The sequence below is a fragment of the Girardinichthys multiradiatus genome, chromosome 5 (assembly GCF_021462225.1).
Source record: "Girardinichthys multiradiatus isolate DD_20200921_A chromosome 5, DD_fGirMul_XY1, whole genome shotgun sequence".
NCBI classification, from domain to species: domain Eukaryota; kingdom Metazoa; phylum Chordata; class Actinopteri; order Cyprinodontiformes; family Goodeidae; genus Girardinichthys; species Girardinichthys multiradiatus.
Genome location: NC_061798.1, coordinates 37,016,880 through 37,041,987, shown reverse-complemented (window position 1 = coordinate 37,041,987; position 25,108 = coordinate 37,016,880). Strand labels below are relative to the sequence as shown.

General features: G+C 37.6%; 1 protein-coding gene across 1 annotated transcript in view; it reads left to right on the top strand.

The window, feature by feature from the left end:
* Window positions 1-25,108, top strand: part of LOC124867723 (voltage-dependent T-type calcium channel subunit alpha-1I-like) — a 170,718-nt gene that overhangs the window by 20,470 nt on the left and 125,140 nt on the right. The window contains exons 2-5 of the mRNA XM_047364302.1: window positions 4,616-4,958; window positions 6,550-6,642; window positions 21,068-21,407; window positions 21,492-21,892. Coding sequence (XP_047220258.1) covers window positions 4,616-4,958; window positions 6,550-6,642; window positions 21,068-21,407; window positions 21,492-21,892 — 1,177 coding nt within the window. The remainder of the gene's footprint in view (window positions 1-4,615; window positions 4,959-6,549; window positions 6,643-21,067; window positions 21,408-21,491; window positions 21,893-25,108) is intronic.

The window sequence follows — 25,108 nt, the reverse complement described above, 5'->3', positions numbered from 1 at the left end:
CCTTAAATACTTTGGTTGGGATTGGGTCTAACATACAAGTTGAAGGTTTAGATGAAGCTAATATTTCCGATAACTCAGGAAGTTCCACAGGATCAAAACAGTCCAAACACAAATCAGGTTCTGCAGTTATTTCCAATGTTGTCTCACTTGCGGAGGATGAAGTAATCATCTTAAGGAGTATGTCAACGATTTAATTTTGAATAGAATCAATTTTATTTAAGCAGAATCCCATAAAGTCATGAATGCTGAGAGCTAAGGGAATGGATGGCTCAACAGAGCTATGACTATGTGTAAGTCTAGCAACTGTACTAAAGAGAAACCTAGGATTATTCTTGTTCTCTTCTATTGATGATGAGAAATAAGCTGTTCTGGCTTGGCGAAGTGTCTTTTTATACAACAGTAGGCTATTTTTTCAGCTTAAGTAGGAATTCTCTAGGTGTGTAGAGCGCCATTTTCTCTCCAATTTTCTAACATTGTGCTTTAAAGTATGCAGATCTAAATTAAACCAAGCAGCCTGCCTGCTGTGAACAATTACCTTCTTTTTTAAGGGGGCTGCATTGTCTAATGCACCATGCAATGATGAACGAACACTATGAACAAGATAATCAATTTGTGAAGGGGCAGAAACAAAATTATTGCCCTCCACTGTGCTTTTCTGTGATAATGAAGAAATTAAAAGTGAAACAGATTCTTTAAAGGTTGTTACAGCATTGTCTGATAATGATCTACTATAATGAAATTTTCTTTCATGTGTGGAGTACTCGGTTAAATTAAACTCAAAGGTTATTAAGAAATGGTCAGACAGGACAGGGTTATGAAACAAATATTGTTATGTCTTTACACTCAATGCCATATGTCAGCACAAGGTCCAGAGAATGAAGACAAAGGTGGGCAGGTTTGTTAATGGTTTGTGCAAAGCCAATTGAGTCTAAGATAGCATTAAACACTATATTTAGGCTATCACTTTCAGTGTCAACATGAATGTTAAAATCCCCCACTATAATAACCTTATTTGTATTTAACACTAAACACTCAGATAAAAGGTCTGAAAACTGATCTAAAAATTGAGAGTAAGGACCTGGTGGATGGTACAAAACAACAAACAGAAGTGGTTTTAGTGCTTTGCAATTTGGATGAGGAAAACTAAAGATTAAATATTCAAAACGTTGTAGCTATTGATTGGTCTGGGACTAATCAATAAATCGGACTGAACGATGGTTGCTACTCCTCCTCACCCAGTATTTCGAGGAATGTAAAAATTTAAATAATTAGTGGGAGTTGACTCATTTATAGTAACCTAATCTTCTTGCTGCAGCCAGGTTTCTGTGAGGCAAAATAAATCAATCTGATTGTCACCAATCAGGTCACTAACTAGCAAAGTCTTTGAAGAGAGAGATCTTATGTTCAGTAAGCCACATTTAATTGTTTTATTTTTATTTTTAGTCCGAGTTGTGTTTATTTTTATGAGATTTTCCTGATTTCATCCTTTTAGATTATTTTTTTATCTATTCAATTTTGGCCGTGGGTGAGACACTGTCTTAATAGGTTAATGGGTGGGTAGCAGTACAGAAGCTGCAGAGAGGAGTGTTAAACGACAACCCTGCTTCCTGGTCTGAACCCTGGGTTGTCAGAGGTTTGGAGAACTTATAAATTCGGCCAGATTCCTAGAAAGAAGAGCTGCTCCATCCAAAGTGGGATGGATGCCGTCTCTCCGGATCAGACCACGTATATATCCACTTGTGAAATTTCCACAGTCAGTGTTCCACAGCCAAGTGTTAGTGGTATTATAACAAAGTGGAAGCAATTGAGAAAGACAGCAGCTCAGCCATGTGGCCACAAAAAATCACAGCGCAGGGTCAGCAAATTCAGAGGCACATGGCACACAGAGGACATCAACTTTCTGCAAAATCATTAGCCCATCTGAATTAGCTCAAAAACAATGCACATAGTGCTTAATTTAACGGGTTTTCATCCAAGCCCTACAAGTGTAATGCAAAGCAATGGATGCAGTGATGTAAAGCATGCACCAGCTGGGCTTTGGAGCAGTGGACATGTGTTCTCTATACTGAAGAATCATGACTCTTTGTCAGGCAATCAGATGGAAGAGTTTGGGTTTGTAGTTTCCAGGAGAATGGCACTTGCCTGAACACAATGTATAATGTAAATTCTGGTGCACATGAAATTATAGTGTGGGGCTGTTTTTCGGGGGTTGAGCTCAGCTTCTTAGATTCAATGAACGGAACTCTTAATGCTTCATACCACAGGTTTTTGGACAATTTCACCCTCTCAAATTCATGGTAACAGTTTAGAGATGGGTCAATTCTACTCTAACATGATTGTGTTCCAGTGCAAAAAGCAATGTTCTCAAAGATATGGATGTGCAAAGTTGGTGTTAAATAACTTGACTGGCCTGCAAAGAGTTGCCTATTAATATACACACATAGTAAACCTTTCGGATTAAGAATGGAATGTTACTTAAATCCATGTGTTTGTGAACACTTTTGCCAGTACAGTGTATGATGATTTTCTATCATTTCTTTGGGTTATTTGTTTACGTTGTTAATTACTTGGTTTCATGTATGAGATAAAGGATCAACTATAAGACTGAACAGGCATATTTAGGTTTTTACTGTAATTGGCAGTGTGAAAAGAAATAGAAAAGATTAAAGGTTAAGAAGTCAAAAAAAAAATGGGTAAAATCAGTGATTCCCTAGGCTGAGCAGTTGTTCAGTGTGAGGCTGTCACCACTGTGAAATTATCAGTCTAAATGCAAGAATAATGTGTAGAGTACAACATACAGGGCTTGGCACACCGAGTAACTGCAAAAAAATGGTCTACCACACAAACAAAAACATTGGTAAATAGTGTCTCATGGTGTCAGATCAGTGTGGCAAGTATAAAGTGTATATGTTTCTATGCAGTAGCATCTTTTTGTCTGTCCTGTCTGATCTCATTTTGTTCAATTTTACCATTACAAATATAATGAACTCCCTCTACCTCTGTGTCTCCCCATCCTTTCATCCACTTATCTCCATCTCAGACAAAATTCTGCTCTATGTTCCAGTCTCATTCTGCAGAGCTGCATGAGATAACCATGAAGGACAAGCGGTTTTGCTCGCTAAGAAAACACAAATAATGTACAAGGATGAGTGTCCACTTCAGTGTATATAAAAGCATGTTTTTTTTTCTGTCTTTGTCCCTACCCATATCTATGTGTTTTTATGTTTAATGTAACTATATAATCTTTATGCCAAAATCGAGCCTAATGGAATCATAAACTGAATTAGATTTCAAACTTTTTAAAAAACCGAATAAGCTAAGATGATTATACAAAACATGAACCCGACTCTCCACATGTAGATCTTTATTTAAAAATGCCAGGAGCAACAAAACTTTGCTTAACTTACAGTCATTTCAGGTTATTTTTCTTAGAAATCACTCTATACATCTAGAAAAAGGAAATGAAAAAAACAACCACTCAGAATTGTGTTTGCATGGTTTGTTCTTGCCCTTTGAGTTTCATACTTATTTATTTTTATTGATATCTCATTTATGTTTTTTCTTTTGTCCCAGATACAGATTTGAGTTGCTTAACAATAGACATTGACTGAGACTGAGTCCCAGACTGATGCCTGAATAAAGTCAGAGTCATGTGGGCTATTTGCAGGAAAACAGTAAAATGTACTCAATCACTGTTGCACGATCTACATTAGCATTGTATCTGGGGGGACCTTAACTCACTCATCCAGGAGATTCCAGATACATCAATCTCTCCAGCAACATCTCTTTTTGTCTTAGCTTTTATGTCTTTAAAAACCCTTAACCTAAACAGTGTTTCTAGAAAAAAATTCTGTTTCAATAAATAAAACTGCAGTTCTCCGTGACTGTATGTCTTTCTACTGTTGATGATGTTTGCTTAAGTACTAGGCTAACACTAATATGTTTCCTCTGCTTTTAAATGTGTTGTGGGCGCGGCGCTGATGGTGTAGGGGTTAAACACACAACCATATACGGAGGCTACGGTCCTTGAAGCGGCCGTCTCGGGTTTGAGTACCAGACTTGGCGACATTTGCCGAATGTCTACCCCTCTTTCCTGTCTGCCTAATGTCAGAAAATAAAGCCCACTAGTGCTGAAAAAAAAAAGTGTTGTTGATAAGTCTGCATATTTCTATATTGGTTCTAGTGCTTTGAACACTGTGAATTGAAGTGTTTCATTGTGTAGTGTGAAAAACAGATTTTTTTTTAGGGGAAAGCCCGATTTGTTGGATCCTTTCAGTCTATGCACTCAAAATTAATCCATGTTTTTTTATGGCTGTGCAATAAAAGGTGTAGCTAACAAAACCACAGACAGCAGAACAACAAGTTGTATCAGGAGTTTAGATACGATAATGATCAATTGAATAAAAACAAAACTGGGAACCTTAGCCAATACCTGGGAATCCAATTTGAAAATCCAGATTTGTTCATCTTATTTTTATTTACAGACATGCAACATTTGAGAAGTGTAATCATCTTTTTGTTGACCTCATTTAACCTAAGATATATTTTTGGCTTTTTAATTAGTCAGCAAACAATATTTGTTCAAGTTTACATTTTTGCCTTTCAACACTTCCAGGACTACAGGTATCAGTCTCCCTCGACCTTACTATATGGCGGATGAAGATGACGAGAGGCCTTTCATCTGCTCCTTACCTATTGACAATGGCATCATGTCCTGCTCAGATGTTCCAGCCCGTCGTGAAGGAGGCAGGGCCTGTTGTTTGGATAAAGAGGATGTTGTCTACCGCCAGTCTATTGGATTGAGTCCTGAACCTTTGACCAATGGCAGTATCAGTGTGGCTGGTCTGTGTGTTAACTGGAATCAGTATTACACCAGATGTCATACTGGAAGCAGTAACCCACACAAAGGTGCCATCAATTTTGATAACATTGCCTATGCCTGGATTGTCATCTTTCAGGTAAAAATCTACTTTAAAAAAAATAACATTTAACCTACCGCATTATATACTGTCCTTTCCAAAGTTCATGACAAAGCTTTACTCAGGTTTTAATATTTAAGTGGGATCAACGATTTGACGAACTATTTCAAGCTCTTCAAGTGGCTCCATGGATTAATAGGTTTTGACAAAACTCCCTGTGAATCACAGCCAACAAAAGACAGAGTAGGCCAGGTTAAAAACTATACAATTATAAATGTCCAAAGAAAAGAACTTTGAAAAATGTTATGAATACAGATCAGAATGGTAAAAAAAAACATATTTGTCAGTTTGCCTGTACATAGTACTACAGGTAGTATGAATTTAATTTTGAACTTTAATTTAAACATTAAGGTAAAAATGACACTCATTGTTGATGAATAGTTGCAATGTTTAATATACTGCTTTCTTTTTACAACATCAATAGTTCCATAAACTCACACAAAAATGGAAATATAAAAGTGGAAATATCAATTTCCATTTATATGTAACTGCAATGCCTTGATCACAAATAAAATGTTCCCTCTGTTTTAGTGATCTACAAAGCTTCTAGGACAGCAATTTATTTTACATCTGCACATAATAATCAACTAATTTAAAATTATTACCGTCATCAGTTTCCAGCCATCTTCATTTGTCAATGATCTCCATGTGCAATTGATTTTTTTCTTCTTAACAGCACATTTTGTAGTCAGAGTTTTTTTCATGAAAAACTACTGGTCAAAAGTTTTTGAACACCTTTCTCATTTAATGGTTTTCTTTATGTTTATGACTATTTACTATTTACATTTTCGTTGTAACCCCTAGTACGATGGCAATAAAGACTATTTTATTCCATTCAATTCTATTGTACGTACTGTAGATTCTCACTGAAGGCATCAAAACTGTGAATAAACACATCCTGTATGGAATTATGTAGCAAACAAAAAATTGTAAAATAAATTTAAATATGTTTTATATTTTAGATTCCTTAAAGTAGCCCTCCTTTGCTGTATTGACTGAAATATTAACCTTTGGCTGTCTCTCAATGTACCTCTGGGAAGTTCTTCAAGACTCTTTGAAAAACTATTTCAGGTGACCAACTCATGAAGCTTATAGAGAGAATGCTAATCAAAGCAAAGGGTGGTTATTTTGAATAATCTAAAATATAAAAATCTTTAGAGTTATTTCAAATTTTTGTTTACTACATAATTCCACATGTGTTCATTCATAATTGTGTTGATTTTGGTGAGAATCTACAATGTAAATAGTCATGGAAATAAAGGGACCAATAAAGTGAGAAAGTGTATCTATCTATCTATCTATCTATCTATCTATCTATCTATCTATCTATCTATCTATCTATCTATCTATCTATCTATCTATCTATCTATCTATCTATCTATCTATCTATCTATCTATCTATCTATCTATCTATCTATCTATCTATCTATCTATCTATCTATCTATCTATCTATCTATCTATATATATATATATATATATATATATATATATATATACAAAATGTTTAAATGTTGTAAGCCATTAAATCTGTGGGTCTGAATTTATTGTGTGATGTCTTCTTCACTTTAGGTGATCACTCTGGAGGGCTGGGTGGAAATCATGTACTATGTAATGGATGCTCACTCTTTCTACAACTTTATCTACTTCATCCTGTTAATAATAGTAAGTCATGCCTATACTGTTTCAATCAAAAATGTTGAAGGTACACATTACATTGATTAAGTTTATGTTTTGCTTAATATAAATGCATTTAACCTGAAATGGTTCAGAAAATCACACAGATAATTAGGTAGAGTATTGATCAGACATTCACATATATTAGTAATCTGGGTGGATATTATATCTGCTTGGGGCTTTTAATGATGATTTAAATAGTACCCTTTTAGGATTGACATATAGTACAACATACAACTTCAGTTGTTTTTAAAAGCTATTATAGTGTACACAGGTTTAAATTTATTTATTTATTTTTTTAATTCACACTTAATTATCCAATCAGGATACATTTCCCTCAGCCAAGCATAGAAAAAAACACATTATTTTTGTTGCCTTCCACAGGTTTCTGAAATAATTCTGTTTTGGTATTTGACCACTCTTCTTATAAGACTTGTCAGGATTAATTTAAATCTTTTCCTGGGGAGGCCCTGATTTTTGATCACAGAACAGAACATTTTCATAAACCTTCTCTGATCCCCACAGGGGTAAAATTATACATACAAGCTAAAATCCAACTGTACCTACACCCAACTGAACAAGCCCTTAGAGCCCATTTAAATGGCTGGTTTCCTGGCTTGGTGTTATCAATATATACTCTGTAGGGCTGGGACTGGAGTCATCCAAGAAATTTTATTAGCCTGTTGGCAGTCATATAGCAGTTTTAAAGAGTGTCTGGGGTCACTGTCCAGTTGGAACCTCTTTGTCTCCAAGTTTCAACCAGTTAGCTGTTGACCTGAGGTCAAGTTGAATAATTTTAAGGTTGTCCTTATTGCACTTTGTGTAATGCACCAGAACCACTGGCAGTGAAACAGACCTTCATGATGCTGTTAACATGCTGTAAATTCGAACCTGGTACTCTAATTTTTTATTTTTGAAAATCATGGAAGCTGTTGTATGATCCTTTAAAGTTGGAAAAATAACTTTTCAATGCATGAAAAAAAAACACATTTGTAATGATGACTGCAGCTAAGCCATAACTTTATTTTTTTCCTTTTTTGAAAATGCAAAAACAAATTTCAGGAATTAAGAATATTAAATAAATGTCATAAGATGTGATCAAATGAGGTGAGTTGGATTCAGTTTGGCAATTGGCATATATTGCTTCTGTCTTTTTTCCTCTGTCTTACCTGCTTGCATAGCTATGATTGCAAGCACACAAATCCCTGCACACACATGCAATCTGTCAGTGTCACACTGAGCGCTGAGCTCAAATCCCTAAAGAATCAGCCCTTTTGTTCCCATAAAACACTTTTTAATTCCAGTCCTTTAGCTTCTCTATGTGTGCCACAGTATGCTTTTGTGTGTGAGCGTTGATGCATGTTTTCCTCAGTATATTTCTATTTTAGCCTGTTAGAGAGTACTTAGATGTGTGTATGTGAAAGTGTTATCATAATGCAGCGTGACTGCTAGCTCCAGCTACTTTGCTACCCAGGGGCTGTCTTGTCTATTTTATTAGACTTTTAATTGCCTTGCCTTCTGAGGCAGACACAAGCCTTTCCACATTTTTACTCTCTCCTCTTTCCTTGCCGATACTCTTCATTCTTTAATGTGTCACTTCTCCTTGTATCACTCTATCTCCCCGAATGTGTCAATCTCTGCTCCCTGCACTTTCCAAACATTTCACATTAGCAACGAATCCCCCTAACTCTGCCTTCTCTCTCTCCCCAAGTCCATCTTACCCCATCCCCCTTTGAGTTTGACAAGTTTTTGTATCTTCTTTCCTTTCCTGTTTTCTGGCAGCCTTCTTACTCTTTTTTCCTGCCTTCTTTTCATCACTGCATTCTCACTTTGCTGTATCAGTGGGCACTATTCATGTAGCTGTCACTCTACCATTTATTGTCAGCCAAGCAGAAGCACATGCATATACTGTCACATACACTTCCAATGTTATTTTCTTACACACAAGCAAGAAGACACATTCTCACGGTCCATCTCTGATTTGCTGTTGGACATTACCCATCACATCAAACCACCAAAATTGCCTTGCTACAGATGAGTTGTGATATAATAGCTGTTTTTTTGATGTGGAAACATCGTTTATGAAGGATGAAGGAGGTAGGAAGGAGAGCAAATAAATAACCAAAGGCAGGAGTAAGGATTTGTGAAAATTAAAATGGGAAGAGAGATGATGAAATCTGTGTGAAAATAGAGGGAAGGAAGAATAGCCTGTAATGCACTAAGGAAAGTTGGAAGAAAGATGCCAAGTGGGCTTAAGAGAGCAGGTGATGAGCAGAGAATTAATGGCAGACTTGCAGGAAAAACCAGGTGTTGATGGTGATGGACTGGAGTGTCTGCATGAAATCCGAGAGAGGACTGGAGGGCAAGTGAGGCGATGCGAGCACTCTCTTTGATGTCAAATGAAATGTCCCTAATTAGAGTGAATCTCTCAGCATGTCCTCTATGGCTCATGTGATCTGAACAGACACCCTGATCACAGGATCGGGTTAACAAGCGTGTCATACAATAAGATGTACGCCACACCCTTTAAATTAAGCCAATGTAATGATACAAAAAGGCAGGTACATGTAGAGTATTTAATATGCAAGCATAAATTACAGAAAGCATGTTTCTGTAATACAAAAACAAAACCAAAGAGCAAAGTGTACCGGAGTCAAATTCCTTGTTTGTATGTACGAACTTGGCAATAAAGCTGATTCTGATTCTGATTCTAAATCACGCTGAAGAACTTGATTGACATTAAACAGCAAAATTCAGACAACATTTGAAAAATTCAAAACCACAAGAAAAAAAAAAAATCCTACACTGAGCAATTTGCAAAATCTAACCTTTAATTTGATTACATTTGCTTAGACTAGCTACTAGGCTGGACAAAGACCCATTTTTATCTTGCCACATCTCACAAGCCCCTTTTCAACCAAACCAAACCCATTGCAAAACTATTACCTATGCTTACTTTGCACCTGTTCTTAGTATTTCCACCAATACAATTTCTGACTCTAGAAGCAATAACTTGGTTCTTATTTAGCTCCAAAGCTGAGCTGGACCACAGGAAAGAACTGCTTTTGTCAGGAGCTGGGTCAGATTAATGGAGACCAGCAGCCAATAAAAATGTTGTGAGTCCCAATATAAAAATTCTCAAGTTAGTTTTGTTTTTCATCTGCTTAAATTAAGACAAAAAAGTAAAACTGACACACTTCAACATAAATCAAAAAGTTATAGTAGCATCAACAAAACATGTTATCTGACTCTTGTCTTCCCCTTATTTTGACATCACCTATCACAGAGTTTAAAGTGAGTTGTGTTTGAAAATGATGAACACAGACTTTTTGCCCTGAATCCATGAATGCCATTTCTGATTCAGTTTCTAAATCATATTTTATTATCATGGAGTGGTGTTAATAAGTATTATCCTGAACAATGTGTTTGACTCCCATTTTTCCAACACTGCAGTAATAAACTAATTGGGATTTACAAGGACCACTTGTTGTTTCAAACAGTAGTGCCAAATTAAATGATATTAGAACATCTGTTTTCAAGGATACTGAGATATATAATATGGTTTGGTTGGTTAAACTGCCACCATTCACTAAGACCCTCCACAAAAGCGTAGAATTTAAACTGCGAGTGGATCACTCATTTACTGCATGAGACATTTAAAGTGGCACAATGACATGGTTCTGGGTTGTCTCTTGGGATGTGCCCACTGTTAGGTATGGTGTAGGAAATGTAATGCTGTGGGCCTGTTTCACTTTTGAACTTATTAGAGTGCATAGAATCACATATTTTAAATGGAAAATCAGGATATTGGCCTTTAAAATTTGGTGGACTACAACCATTAAACTAAAAATGACATCGGTGGGTCCTTTAGACAAATTAATATACATAAATGGTTTACCAGACACAGAATGAGTCGTCTCATGTGGCCCTCACAATCCGTAGTTCTAAATCTTATAGACAGTGTGCAGGGTTAACAGAAGAGAAGAGCGAGCACAGCAATCTGGACAATCTAGGGAATTCATGTATGTCTGTATGCCTCACCTTTGTAAACATTTGTAAAAGCCTAGGTGCTCTTTTAATGGCTAAAGTAGTGACAACAGGTGTGTAAACCACTGTGCCAGTGGTCATTTTGCTCAAAACACATATTTGTCAAAATTGATATTTAAATTAAATGCCGAATAAAACAAAATCCAAGAATATGATTTCGTTACAGCAATCAAAGGTTTATTTTTATTATAAAACATTTTACACATCTTTACCAAGGGTGCTGTAAAATTCCTCTGCCCCTGTATCTTCCACGAGTCAATATTTTTTTGTTAATGTAATTAGTAAATTCTAAACCAAAAGTTTAGAAAGATAGTTATTTTTAATGTACTATCTATATTACTTTTTGACATTTCCTCCACAGAAAATATATTTTTCAAACTTTTTGCTCTGTGACATTATGTTTCAAAGAAACATAATTTCCCAAACACATTTAGTGGAGCTATTTGATTTTAGTGATTTTCTAATCTGATGTAATCTGAATGGCTATGTTTGCATTTCCACCTGTCATCATAAAACTGGTGGATGGATTGAGAGACTTTTTTTTCATGTTTAATAGACTTTCACATTTCAACGAGTACTTAGGAATGGAAGCCAGCGAGCAACAGCAGACTGGATGGATAGAGGGAAAAGAAGTATGAAGAGATGGAGGAAAACGTTTAAATGGTTAGGCACTTCATTCACGTAACACTAATGCAGATCAAATGTGGTAAATGAAAATGAGAGGTAGGGTGGGATAGGGAGTGGGTGACAGGAGATATTGCTTGAGGGGAACAAGATGACTACAGATAGTATCAGATGGAGAGGCAGATAAAACAAGTCAGAAGCTGAAGAAAGTCTGACAAATTCTTCAGAGTGATTATCATCATCATCTACACTTTGAACAAGAAACCCAGAAGAGTCAGAGCATTATGTGGAAAACAGCTTGACTCTGTTTAATTAAGACTTAGCATCCTTAAACAACATCTTCAACATGTTTTGTTTAAAACGCTTTTTGATAAGCCTTTTGGTCTAACATGTGACTGTGCCTCAAACAGTGCAAAATCCTTCATACTTCTTTACTTTTTCAAAGCTTTTCAAGTTACAACCACAAACTTTAATGTACTTGATATGGATTTTATGTGATAGACCAACACATAGTAGTGAATGCTGTAAAGTGGAAGGACAAGAATACATGGTTTTGGGGCGACTGGGTTCGTCCTGTAACTGGTGGGTTGCCGGATCGAACCCCTGCTCTGTTTGTGTCCATTGGCAAGACACTTCACCCGCCTTGACTGCTGATGGTGGTCAGAGAACCCGGTGGCGCCAATTGCATGGCAGCCTCGCTTCTGTCAATCTGTGGCTACAATGCCAGCTTACTGCTGTCACTGTGTGTGTATGAATGGGTGGATGACTGATTGTATTGTAAAGTGATTTGGGGTCTCTGGGGACTTCATAAAGCCCTATGCAAGTGCAGGCCATTTGTAGGCCATTTACAATTTACCCTTTAGTGCATCCATTTCTACACCAGGTTCTTCCGTACAGGGTCGCAGGGGAGCTGGGGCCTATCTCCAGCAGCTACGGGCAAGAGGCGGAGTACACCCTGAACAGGACATCTCAGGGCAACACAGAGACACACAGGACAAATACGCATGCACACACACACCTAAGGGGATTTTAGAAAGACAATTCAATCTAACAGTCATGTTTTTGGACTCTGGGAATACCCGGACAGAGCCTACGCTTGAACCCAGGAACTTCCTGCTGCAAGGCAACTTTGGTACCAACCGTGCAGCCCCTACATGGTTTTTAACCAAATTTTATTTTTCAAATACAAATCTTTGATACCTTTAATTAGAATGTAGTGCAACAGGGGGCTGTAGAAGTCAGCTACCTGGTAAATTGCACCTATCTGTTTTATTTAAATTGTATAAATACTGTTGCTCTGAGAAGGTCACCTTCTCAGAACAACAGTATTAGAAAGATGTATTATGTTCTCTAAATGTATTAGTTATGTATTAGTTATTAATCAAGGTACACACTAGACAGGTAAGGTATAATCCAGTTTTTCCTAGTTGTAGAGAAGTCTTAAAGGTTAGGATATAAAACAATATCCCAGGCTTTAACATCTCACAGAGCACTATTTAATCCATTAATCTGTCACTAGCCAGTCACTTCACAAATGTGACCTTTATTGAAGAGTGGTGAGCAGAAAGGCATTTGTGAAGAAGAGCCACGAAAGGTTTTTTTGCAGTTTGCAGTGAGCCATTCAGCAGAGTCCGAAAACATGAGGAAGGAGGTGCTCTCCTCAGATGAGACCAATATAGACATTTTTTATTCACATACAAAATGTGAATCGTGGCAGAAAACTAACACTACAAATCCCTTTGAACACACCATACCCATAGTGGAACATGGAGGTGTCAACATCATGGTGCAGGATTTTTTTGTCAACAGTGTAAGTCTGTCAGAGATGATGGCAGGATAGGATGGAGCCAAATATGGGGCAATTCTGAAAGTAAACCTCATGGAGACTGCAAAAAACCTGAACCTTAGTTGGTTCTTCATCTTCCAGTAGGATGAAAATCTTAAATATAGAGCCAAGGCTACAAGTCAATGTCTTATATGAAAGCACATTCATGTGTTTGAATGGTGTGGTCAAAGTTTTGACCTAAATCCAGTTGAGCATCTTTTTAAAACTGCTCTTTACATAAACACTTCATCCAATCTTGCTGAACATTCTGAGCATGTAAAAATGTATCTCTAGTTGTATAAACCTGGTAGAGACAATTATTAGACTGATAGCTGTAACTGCAGCAAAAGATGGTTCTGCACAGTATTGACTCCACTTTTGCAAGGCACTTTATAGGTACAATACACAGTCAATCATTAATGATATATGTTGCTCTATTATGATATGCAAAATGGGGACTACTAAATATAGAATATAATCCTAAATTAAACATTGGATTAAAAATATGAATGCAAAAATATCTAAAAAATAAAACTGAACAAAAGAAGGCAACCTTATCATGGCTAAGTAATGAACTATATCCATTAAAAAGAAAGCCGGTTTGGCTTTAACAACATTGCTTAACTCAAAACAGAATGGATAATCTATAAAGTCTAAGGAATACAGTTGTTGTGGAATTACGTAAAGCAAACGTTTCATACAATACTCAACTAGAAATATAACTAATATATCATAGTCAAAATACAGATTAATGTGTTAAAAAGTATGTATCTATTAAAGATAATGCCACCATAGCAATTGAATTTAATACATATTTTATTTACTCTGTAGAAGAATAATTTCAAAAATGTGACAACAGTTATACCTAATGATGCAGTGTGTATGGAATCATCAAAATCTTTTTATAGTATTAAGAAGGTTAGTGAAGCATAGGTGGCAGAAGTGACTGGGAAATTGTCAAATTCTAGGGCAAATGGCATCATTTTCAAACCTGTTTTATTAAGAAGTACAGTCCCATATTAACAAACCACTGACTTATCTTGACATTGTATCTACTAGAACCTCTACATTTGCTAATAGCTAAGAAAAAAGCCACAATTACAACAGTATTAAAAGCAGGAAATTCCTTGAGAACTTTGTATCGTCCTATTTCTACTTTTTTTCTGAATTTTCAAAGGTACAAGAGAAGATTGCAACAACATGGTTTATTAACCAGCTTGAAAACAATTGACTCCCTCATCCTGTTGTCTAAGATGTCTATCTCAGATTTATTAAAACAGGCAGTTGACAGTTGGTTTAAGTAATAACTCCAAACTAGAAAAAGGTGTCTTTAAATGAAGTCGCCTTCATTTTTTAAGAAATCAACCCCCCCAAGGCTCAATACTGTCTACTGTTATTTAGTCTTTTTATAAATGACTTGCCTCTAAGTTGCCTAGCAGCCAGTTGCCAGCGTTATCCAGAGGGTACGGTTCTACACTGCTCAAAAAAAATAAAGAGAACACTCAAAATAACACATCGTAGATCTGAATGAATGAAATATTCCCAGTCCATAGCTTTAGTGTCTTCATCTTGCAGGAACTGCTGACACACTCCAGCCACATGAGGTCTAGCATTGTCCAGCATTAGGAGGAACCCAGGGCCAACCGCACCAGCATATGGTCTCACAAGGGGTCTGACGATCTCATCTCGGTACCTAATAGCAGTCAGGCTACCTCTGGCGAGCCCATGGAGGGCCATGTGGCCCTCCAAAGAAATGCCACCCTGCACCATTACTGACCCACTGCCAAACCGGTCATGCTGAAGGATGTTGCAGGCAGTAGATCGATCTCCACGGTGTCTCCAGACTTTGTCACCTCTGTCACATGTGCTCAATGTGAACCTGCTTTCATCTGTGAAGAGCACAAGGCGCCAGTGGTGAATTTGCCAATCCTGGTGTTCTCTGGCAAATGCCAAGCATCCTGCACGGTGTTAGGCTGTGAGGACAACCCCCATTTGTGGACGTCAGGCCCTCATACCATCCTCATGGAGTCGGTTTCTAACCGTTTGTGCAGACACATGCACATTTGAGGCCTGCTGGAGGTCATTTTGGAGGGCTCTTGCAGTGTTCCTCCTTGCACAAAGGCGGAGGTAGCGGTCTTGCTGCTGGGTTGTTGCCCTCCTACGGCCTCCTCCACGTCTCTTGGTGTACTGGCCTGTCTCCTGGTAGCGCCTCCATGCTCTAGACACTATGCTGACAGACACAGCAAACCTTCTTGCCACAGCTCGCATTGATGTGCCATCCTGGATGAGCTGCACTACCTGAGCCACTTGTGCGGGTTGTAGAGTCCGTCTCATGATATCACCTGGGGGAAAGCACCACCGACATTCAAAAGTGACCAAAACATCAGCCAGAAAGCATAGGTACCGAGACGTGGTCTGTGGTCCCCACCTGCAGAATAACGTGTTCCCTTTATTCTTTGAGCGGTGTATATACACCTGCAAACTCACCTAACAGCACTGCTGAGGCCCTCACAACATGTTTGGAAGATTTCTATCAGAGGTTCAAACATAATTTTGTACTCAGTTTAAAAAAAAGCTGTTTCAATGTGATTTTTCCAACCAAAAAATGTAGTGTACCTGGGAGATTTAAAATCACTTTACAGAGTTACAAAATCCAAGAGGCTACTGAATTCAGGTTTTAAGGAATCATTTTGGACATAAAACATACATTTGATAAACATATAAATACACTCCTAAAAGAAGTAAAAAAAATAATCTAAATTAAATAATTAGAGATTGCATACGTATTCAGACTGCTCATATGCTAATGATAATGCAATGATTTATTTCTTACTGTATAACCATTTGGGCTAAAGCATCACTATCCAAAAACCAGATATACCTAATCTCTGTATAATCAAGCTCTGAAAATCATGGATGAAAACCCCATTTACCCTTTCATTCACCTTGTTATCTCAAACAAATATCTGAATGTTTACATATATTTATGGAGGGTATTGGTGTTTTTAATTAATAGTTTTTTTGATTCATTTGTATTTGTTTATATCTTTGTGTGTCATTTAAATACTTTTATTTCTCCAAATGCATTGTTTTGACATTGTATATTCATTTTATTATTTAGAATAATACAGTTTTAGTTGCAGTTGTTAGTTGCTTTAATTATGTGAAAGCCCAACTTGGGAAAAGAGTTGAAAATTAGCAAGAGCTATAAACTCTCTGTACAGCACATCAATGGCAGTCTATGGATTGTGACCATGTCTAACTGTGCTGTCCCTATAAAAAATAATTAGAGTAAATCAAATAAATAAAATAGATGGACTATGAAAGAACATCTTTTTCAAAAGCTCACCCTGAGTATTGAATGGAGTGGGCAGTGTTCATTAGACAGCTACTAACAGTCTTTTTTATACTACAATGGCAAGTAAAGCTTTTAAGATTTATTACTGCAGAGCATTTGGATGATTCTGAATATGGGGAAATCTAAAAATATTACAAAAATGAAAAAGAACCTTTTTGAATGTACCATTACAACCTTTGACCTTTGCTGCCAAAAGAAAGCTATTAGTGGACAGTGTGATGGACCTTCAAGAATAGATGGGCCTCAGATATCTGTAGAAAAATCATCGAAAAACATGCCATTAAACCAACACAAATGACTACAGATGCTTGTAGGCTATATTGAGCTGCTTATTTAGGATAGTGCTGTGTCTATCAGTCTGCACATCACACCTCTTGAATATTTTAGCTGTAATATTAGGCACATAAAGTGTCTCTTAAAACTTTACACATCCAAATTGAACTGTTTTTTGTGATGGAAAAAAATGAAGCTACGGTAAATGCTTTAAAACCTTTTCAAAGAATAATGTGACATTTATCCTGTGTCATTTAAATGAAAAATAAACAAATCTGCCAGGAATCTAGATTTAAAAAGTGAAAAAAAAGCTTTAATAACAAGGTTGCATATGTGTGCACACCATACTAATACTTTTTTTGAAGCACTTTTTTGATTTATTTTCAGAATTGTGTTTTCTCAACAACTGTTGAGAAAACACATTAGTGAACACACTGATTAGTGAATCTGATTATATGAAAATAAAGTTTAGCTGTTGTTAAAATATATCCTTGACAGTTACTCATTTGCATTCAGTTATGTATTGCAGACAGGTTACAAAGATCCATATAAGATCATTGTTCAAAGAGTGTTCACACAATTGGATTTTAATTTTAATTTTTAAAAACTTCTGCAAGGTAGAGTGGAATTCTTTTTTATTTTATTTTGAAGATAAATATCACATAAATTTGGGGGACTATGGATCAATTTGAAATAATTTATTCACTGTTTTTTGCATTTAAACTCCTAAGGCTTGTTACAGGTAGACTGGTAGATGGAAAAAATTGCCATTGTCCTTCTTCTCCACATATAGTGACAGTTCTGAAAGAACCGACAATACTAAGACTGATCTATGTCTATCCCATCAGTTCTGAGAGAATATGAGTATAAATATTTCAGGGCGAACTGAATGTGCTGAATGGGTTCTGAGACCCATTACCTTTCCTTCCATCCACAGGTCTTGTAAAATCATCTCAAAAAGCAGCAGATCTGGAAACAGCTCAATATTTTGAATCGATGAAGAGGAGCTTTACCCATAAAACACTTTCCCACAGTGCCGTATAGAGGCATGCACATACAGTGCCTTTCGAAGGTATTTGGCCCCCTTGAAATTTTCAACCTCTTGCCACATTTCAGGTTTGAAACATAAAGATATAAAATTAAAATGTTTTGTGAAGAATCAACAACAAGTGGGACACAATCGTGAAGTGGAATGAAATTTATTGGATGTGTCAAACTTGTTTAACAAATAAAAAACTGAAAAGTGGGGCGCGCAATATTATTCGGCACCCTTGCGTTAATACTTTGTAGCACCACCCTTTGCTGTAATTACAGCTGCAAGTCGCTTGGGGTTTGTCTCTATCAGTTTTGCACATCGAAAGACTGAAATTCTTGCCCATTTTCCCTGCAAAACATCTCGAGCTCAGTGAGGTTGGATGGAGAGCGTTCATGAACAGCAGTCTTCAGCTATTTCCACAGATTCTCGATTGGATTCAGGTCTGGACTTTGACTTGGCCATTCCAACACCTGGATACGTTTATTTGTGAACCATTCCATTGTAGATTTGGCTTTATGTTTTGGATCATTGTCATGTTGGAAGATAAATCTCCATCCCAGTCTCAGGTCTCTTGCATACTCCAACAGGTTTTCTTCCAGAATGGTCCTGTATTTGGCCCCATCCATCCTCCCATCAATTTTGACCATCTTCTCTGTCCCTCCTGATGAAAAGCAGGCCCAAACCTTGATGCTGCCACCACCATGTTTGACAGTGGGGATGGTGTGTTCAGGGTGATGAGCTGTGTTGCTTTTACGCCAAACATATCGTTTTGCATTGTGGCCAAACAGTTTGATTTTGGTTTCATCTGACCAGACCACCTTCTTCCACATGTTTGGTGTGTCTCCCAGGTGGCTTGTGGAAAACTTTAAATGAGACTTTTTATGGATATCTTTGAGAAATGGCTTTCTTCTTGCCACTCTTCCATAAAGGCCAGATTTGTGCAGTGTACGACTGATTGTTGTCCTATAGACAGACTCTCCCACCTCAGCTGTAGATCTCTGCAGTTCATCCAGAGTGATCATGGCCCTCTTGGCTGCATCTCTGATCAGTCATCTCCTTGTTCAAGATGAAAGTTTAGAGGGACGGCCGGGTCTTGGTAGATTTGCAGTGGTCTGATACTCCTTCCATTTCAATATGATTGCCAGCACAGTGCTCCTTGAGATGTTTAAAGCTTGGGAAATCTTTTTGTATCCAAATACGGCTTTAAACTTCTCCACAACAGTATCTCGGACCTGCCTGGTGTGTTCCTTGGTCTTCATGATGCTGTCTGCGCTTTGAACAGAACCCTGAGACTATAACAGAGCAGGTGCATTTATACGGAGACTTGATTACACACAGGTGGATTCTATTTATCATCATCAGTCATTTGGGACAACATTGGACCATTCAGAGATCCTCACTGAACTTCTGGAGTGAGTTTGCTTCACTGAAAGTAAAGGGGCCAAATAATATTGCACGCCCCACTTTTCAGTTTTTTATTTGTTAAAAAGGTTTGACACTATCAATAAATTTCATTCCACTTCATGATTGTGTCCCACTTGTTGTTGATTCTTCACAAAAAATTAGAATTTTATATCTTTGTGTTTGAAGCCTGAAATGTGGCAAGAGGTTGAAAAGTTCAAGGGGGCCGAATACTTTCGCAAGGCGCTGTACATCTGCTCTCACCTGCTTTTATAGACACAGGATAAGAAGGGAACAGAATTGAATGATCATGTTTATTGATTAAAACCTTGAGAGAATAATTTTGTTTTCCTACCTTGATTTCATTTCTCACACATGACCTCTCCAGTTTGAGATGACCTTGATCTTATTCTTATGATTTCCTCTGCTTCTACATTAAAACCAGATGCTTAAATACACAGTACAAAACTCTACTTATCTCATATATCAAACCCTTGTCTGACATTAAATCTTATTAAATGTTTGCTGCCCAAAATTATTTCTTTTTGCAAAATTCCAGGATGATGAGAGAGAAAATTCATTAGATAATTTTTGTTTCACTTTTGTTTCATTTCATTTCACATTTTTGCTTAGTTTTTGGTCATTTTGCTTTATGACTTCAGTCAAACATTTAGGGTATCCTTCCACCAACCTCAAAATAGTTTGCTGAAATTTTGGATCATTGCTCCTGACAGACATGGGGTAACAGACAAAGTTATAAGGCACTTTGCTCACCCACACCTCTGTAGCTTTGCCCATACATTTTCCTGGGGTTGAGGTCAGGACTTTATGGTGGCCATTCCAAAGCTCCAATGTTGGCTTAAGTCACCTTTGTTGACTTGAGCCACCTTGTAACTAATTTGGCAGTATGCTTAAATATGTTGCTTCAGTACTTCCACATAATATTGTTTATTCATGATCGAAAGTATGTGTAAATGCACCAGTCCCTCCTGCAGCAAAACACACAAGATGATGCTGCCATCTCAGTACATCACAGTTTGGACGATGCTCTCAGGCTTGCAAGCTTTTTCATTTTCCTCCAGATGTATATTTTACATACTTATATTTATTTACTTACATTTTGTTTCATCAAACCTAAGGTCATGTCTCCAATAATTAAGTTTTTTTTTTTACCTGTTTGCATTTGTAAAATGTAATGTATTTGCAAGATGTAAAGAGTTTGTGTTGCCTGTAAAGCAACATTGCAGGGAAAATAAATAAATACATTTCTCGTGAGCACCAGATCATTTCACATGCACCCCAGATGCTTTCTCCAATTCCTTGTGTAACACAGAATTTTTCAGTGTATTTCAGGATACTGTGTTTATTGACAGAGACATGTGACATAATCGTGCTATATTTGTAGTTTGGGCTGGCACGCAAAAACTTTATTGTGTTGCTTGCCAGAGGTCACTGTTATTGTGTTTCAGTAGAACACTTAAAATTAATTTTGAAATGGAGAAGGTATCTGGTGCACTGTATCATGTGAGGAGCATGAGAAAGTTTATTTATTTTCTTTTCGATTTCCCTTTACGGGCTTCTATTGTGTTTTAACACAAGAATACAACTAAGCGTTTTTTTTTATAAACTTTTAGAAAACCATTTCACAGTTAACAAAATGAAAGGGATTTGTGTTTTTTGTCTGAAACAAATGACTGATGTGGTTAAAACACAGCAATTTATGTTTTGTTTGCCATTATCCTTATAATTTTGAGGTTTTATAGAGCACGAATGTAGCATCAGTGCACTGAAGGGTAAACTCAGATAACTATTTGTCAACAAACTCTCTGCATACGTCACATCCTCTCAGGTCGGTTCCTTCTTCATGATCAACCTGTGCCTTGTGGTCATCGCAACCCAATTTTCAGAGACGAAGCAGCGGGAGCATCAGTTGATGCAGGAACAACGAGCTCGGTGCTCGTCCTCCTCAACGCTGGCCAGTGAGCCAGGAGATTGTTACGAAGAGCTGTTCCAGCTGGTCTGCCACTGCCTCCGCAAGGCCAGGAGACAAACTGTTGCCTTTTTTAACACCTTGAGAGGTAAGCCTCGTGGATTCCGGGGTGTTGGAAGAGGAAGACCAGGTGGGGAAGAAAGGGAGAGGCAGACCAATGGAAGGGGAGAACGTGAGAGGAGACTGGCATCAAGGCCAGGTTGGTGACTATAAATATATTAAAGACAGCAGTATTGGATGTGCACATGATATATAATTATTTCTTAACATTTTCTACTGCCAGGTTATCGGTGCCCTCATCATAATAAACCAGACAACACCTCACCAGCTGAGCCTCTAGCCCTGACTGCTACCTCGAAAGTTGCTGGTTGCCCTCAGTGTGCAAAGGAACTTACAGACGGAGTGGGGCCTGTATGTGTAGCCGGTGATGAAGCAGAAGAGGAAGCCATGGAGAAAACCAACAATGAGGATAAGCAAAAAGAAGGAAGCAAAGTCAAGGACAAGAAAAAACCGAAAGGTGCGGAGAACCATATAGGCTGTAGTCCAAAGAAGCGATGCAAAGAACTTTGGGAGGAGATAAGGAAGAAGCTGTGGAGCATTGTAGAGAGCAAGTACTTTAACCGAGGCATCATGACAGCCATCCTAATTAACACCATCAGCATGGGCATTGAGCACCACGAGCAGGTAATACAAACATTTATTTAAATCACTTCTTGGTCAGCATGCATAAATATGTGGTTTTGTTTCCAGTAACTTCATTAAGTCTGTAGCACTCCAAAGACAAAGCAAACATTTTAGTAAAGCTGATAAATGACTTTAGTGCAAGAAATCATCATGGAGTATTTGACTTTTTGTACACATGAGTATACATTTCAATGAGTTTAACAGAGTTTTGGTGTTTACTTCCAAATAGGGCTGCCCCAAGGAGATTTTCTGTAGAGTCATCAGAGCCAATATTTATTTTCGGTAGGCACACTAAAAGCAATAACATAATTTCATAAGTTTATTTAGGTACATTGCAATGACAGAGTGCAAAGTTTTGGTTCAATTAAAATAAATCTTCATCCTACTTAAGACTTTTTTGAGCTGTGACTTCATGCTTTAAGTTCAAATTCAATTTAAATTCAATTTAAAAATACTTTATCAATCCCAAAGGGAAATTAAATACTGAAATAGGTTCCTATGGAGAGCTTCACCTACCACATTTGTTTTAATCCAAAATGGATTAAGTAGTTTTCCTGAAATACATTTTAAACAATGTTATGAAAAAACCCTTAAAGCTTTCACATATTTTTTTTAAATGAAAAACAGAAAATCTGCATAAGTCATAGCTAAGGGTGCATCATATTATCACAAAACAACAAAGCAATTACATGGTTAAATGTTAAATTTAGCTGTGATTAACTCATTTTCCTCATTACTATCTTTTTTTCCATATCCCATAAGATAAGTTTAAACAAGAAAAACATTACTTACCTCTGACTCACTGCAAACTAGCTGCATTATTTCAAGGATACTTCTGGCCAAAAAAATCAAAATAAAAGCTCTTCCTGTTGTGCATTCAGACGTTGTCGTTTTTTTTACCATACCCTTTGCCATTTAGAATTGAGTTTGCCAAAAGGCAGCTGAAGGACTCAGACCAAAAGAAGACAAAACTTCTCTGGTGTGATGAAGCAAAGATGGAATACTTCAGCTCAATTACAAACACCATGTCTGAAGGAAACTCATCACTTATAACCAACATTAAATTCCATCCCTGAAGTGAAGCATGGTGGTAGCAGCATCATGCTGAGGGAATGTGTTTTGACATATCGACAGTAATAATAATATGCTCCAGATTTCAAACAGACAACCGAAACACAGCCAAGATAACAACGGAGTGGCTTGAGGAAAACTGCAATTGCCATTGAGTGGCCAAGGTTTGAACACAACTGAATACTTCTAGAGATATATAAACATGGTTGTGCACTGACACCTCCCCATTCAACCTAATGGAGTTTGGGAGGTTCAAGTCACAATGTGTGCGTGCGTGTGTGTGTGTGTGTGTGAGTGTGTGTCTGTGTGAGTCTCTACTTTCCCTGAGAAGATCTGCTAGTGGGTGTGGCGCACAGCAGAAAGCTGCACACCTGCAAACAATCTTCGGCTGGAGCGTTTTTTTCCCGTTGGGATTAATAAAGTATTTGTTAATTGAATTGAATCAAAAGAAGCTGCTGGACGACCATTCTTCGCCTGATGGCCCATGCTAGTGGTCAAGAAGCTGACTGTATTCTAGATTTCTCCTGCCGACTGTCTGCTGACTGTGATTGTATTAGACAAACTATGCACCAGGCGTCCTCCGCAGCACCTGGCCGCTCCTGCCTGCCCACTCGCGGATGCACCTACGGACTCACAAAGCCGGACACTCCCAGCCAAGCCCCTCCAACAAGGCTCACCATCCAGATTGCTACCCCGCTTCAGAGCTGTTTCCCACGTTCCCGCACTGTAAGCTACCACTCTTCCCCAATAAAATATTTCGGACCAACCTTCTCTGAGAACTCCACTAACTTCATCTATCCTTCACAGAGGACCATATCCCTGCTTCCACTCCCCAGTGATTTTACCCTCTGTGTAAATAAATCTTTTAAACTTTGTGTGGTCGCCGAGTGTGGTTCTGCTTGTGGGTCAAGAAAATCCAGTCCAATATGTCAGTTTAGGGAAAGAAAATTTTGAGAAAATAGGTGTGCTAAGCTTTTATCATCAGGCCCAAGTTTGGCAAAAACGTTTCTGCTTTTTTCACTTTGTCAGTATGGGGTAATGTTTTAAGAATTTTAAGAAGGAAATTAACTTAATACATTTGGAATAAGGCTGTAACATAAAATGTGGAAAAACTGGGTGCTGTGTATACTTCCTGGATGCACAGTATGTTCGCAAAACCAAAAGGACATGACTGCACCAAGATTAATAAGCAGAATTTCTGTTTTTTATGAAAAACAGCAATACAAGTAATGCAATGACACATCATCTCCCTTATTCCTCTCTTTTCTGTGTTTTACTGTCACTCAGCTTTGTGAACTCTTTGTATTTCTATCAATATTTTTTACTCTCGCTATACCATCGCCTACTCATGCATGCCACCACCGCAGTGGTGGGTCGTCTCTCATCCTAGCTGCTGCTAAAAATAGAAAGACAGAAGGGAAGTGACAGAGAGACTTTGCTGTTTTAATGGGGGGGGGGGGGGGATTTCTGTCTGCTAAGAAATGTGTCTTTAGTACTGGTTAAACGCCAGTATCAAATACTTCTTCTGTCTAATGACTGTGATATTGTGCTTACCTTTCCTGTAAAACAGGTATTTCTTACAAGTGCATAAGATGTTTTGACTGAGGCCTCTGTTGCTCGGTGTTTGGGCAAGATAGGTTGCATAATTTAGAGAGTATACCATACAATTAAACTATTTTCTGGTTGTATTTCTTCTTTTACCTGATAACCCGATGGAATTGCTTACAGCTGTTGCCTAATAGCAACAAGTTGTTGGGTTTAAATCCTTGCTGCACCAGGGCCTTAGGAGGTAGAGCCTGCATGTTATCTTTGTAGATGAATGGATTTCTCCAAGAACTCTAGTTTCTCCCTCAGTTTAAAACATGCAAGTTACATTCACTTGAGGTGATGCATTGTGATTGGGTGTAAGTGAATGGTTTTATGTTTTTTATGTCTCTTTTGGAAATGTGATGGATTGGTGACTTGTCTAGAGTGTGTCCTTCCTCTTGCTCATTCATCCTGAAGGGCACCTCTAAATAGAACTGCAATGTCAAAGAGACATTTTAAGTAATTTTGAACCTAAGAATTGCTCCAGAGTGAATGCACTTCAATGAACCCAACATCTGTTTGGGAATTTTTGATGAAAGAGAACATTGCTTCCATTAA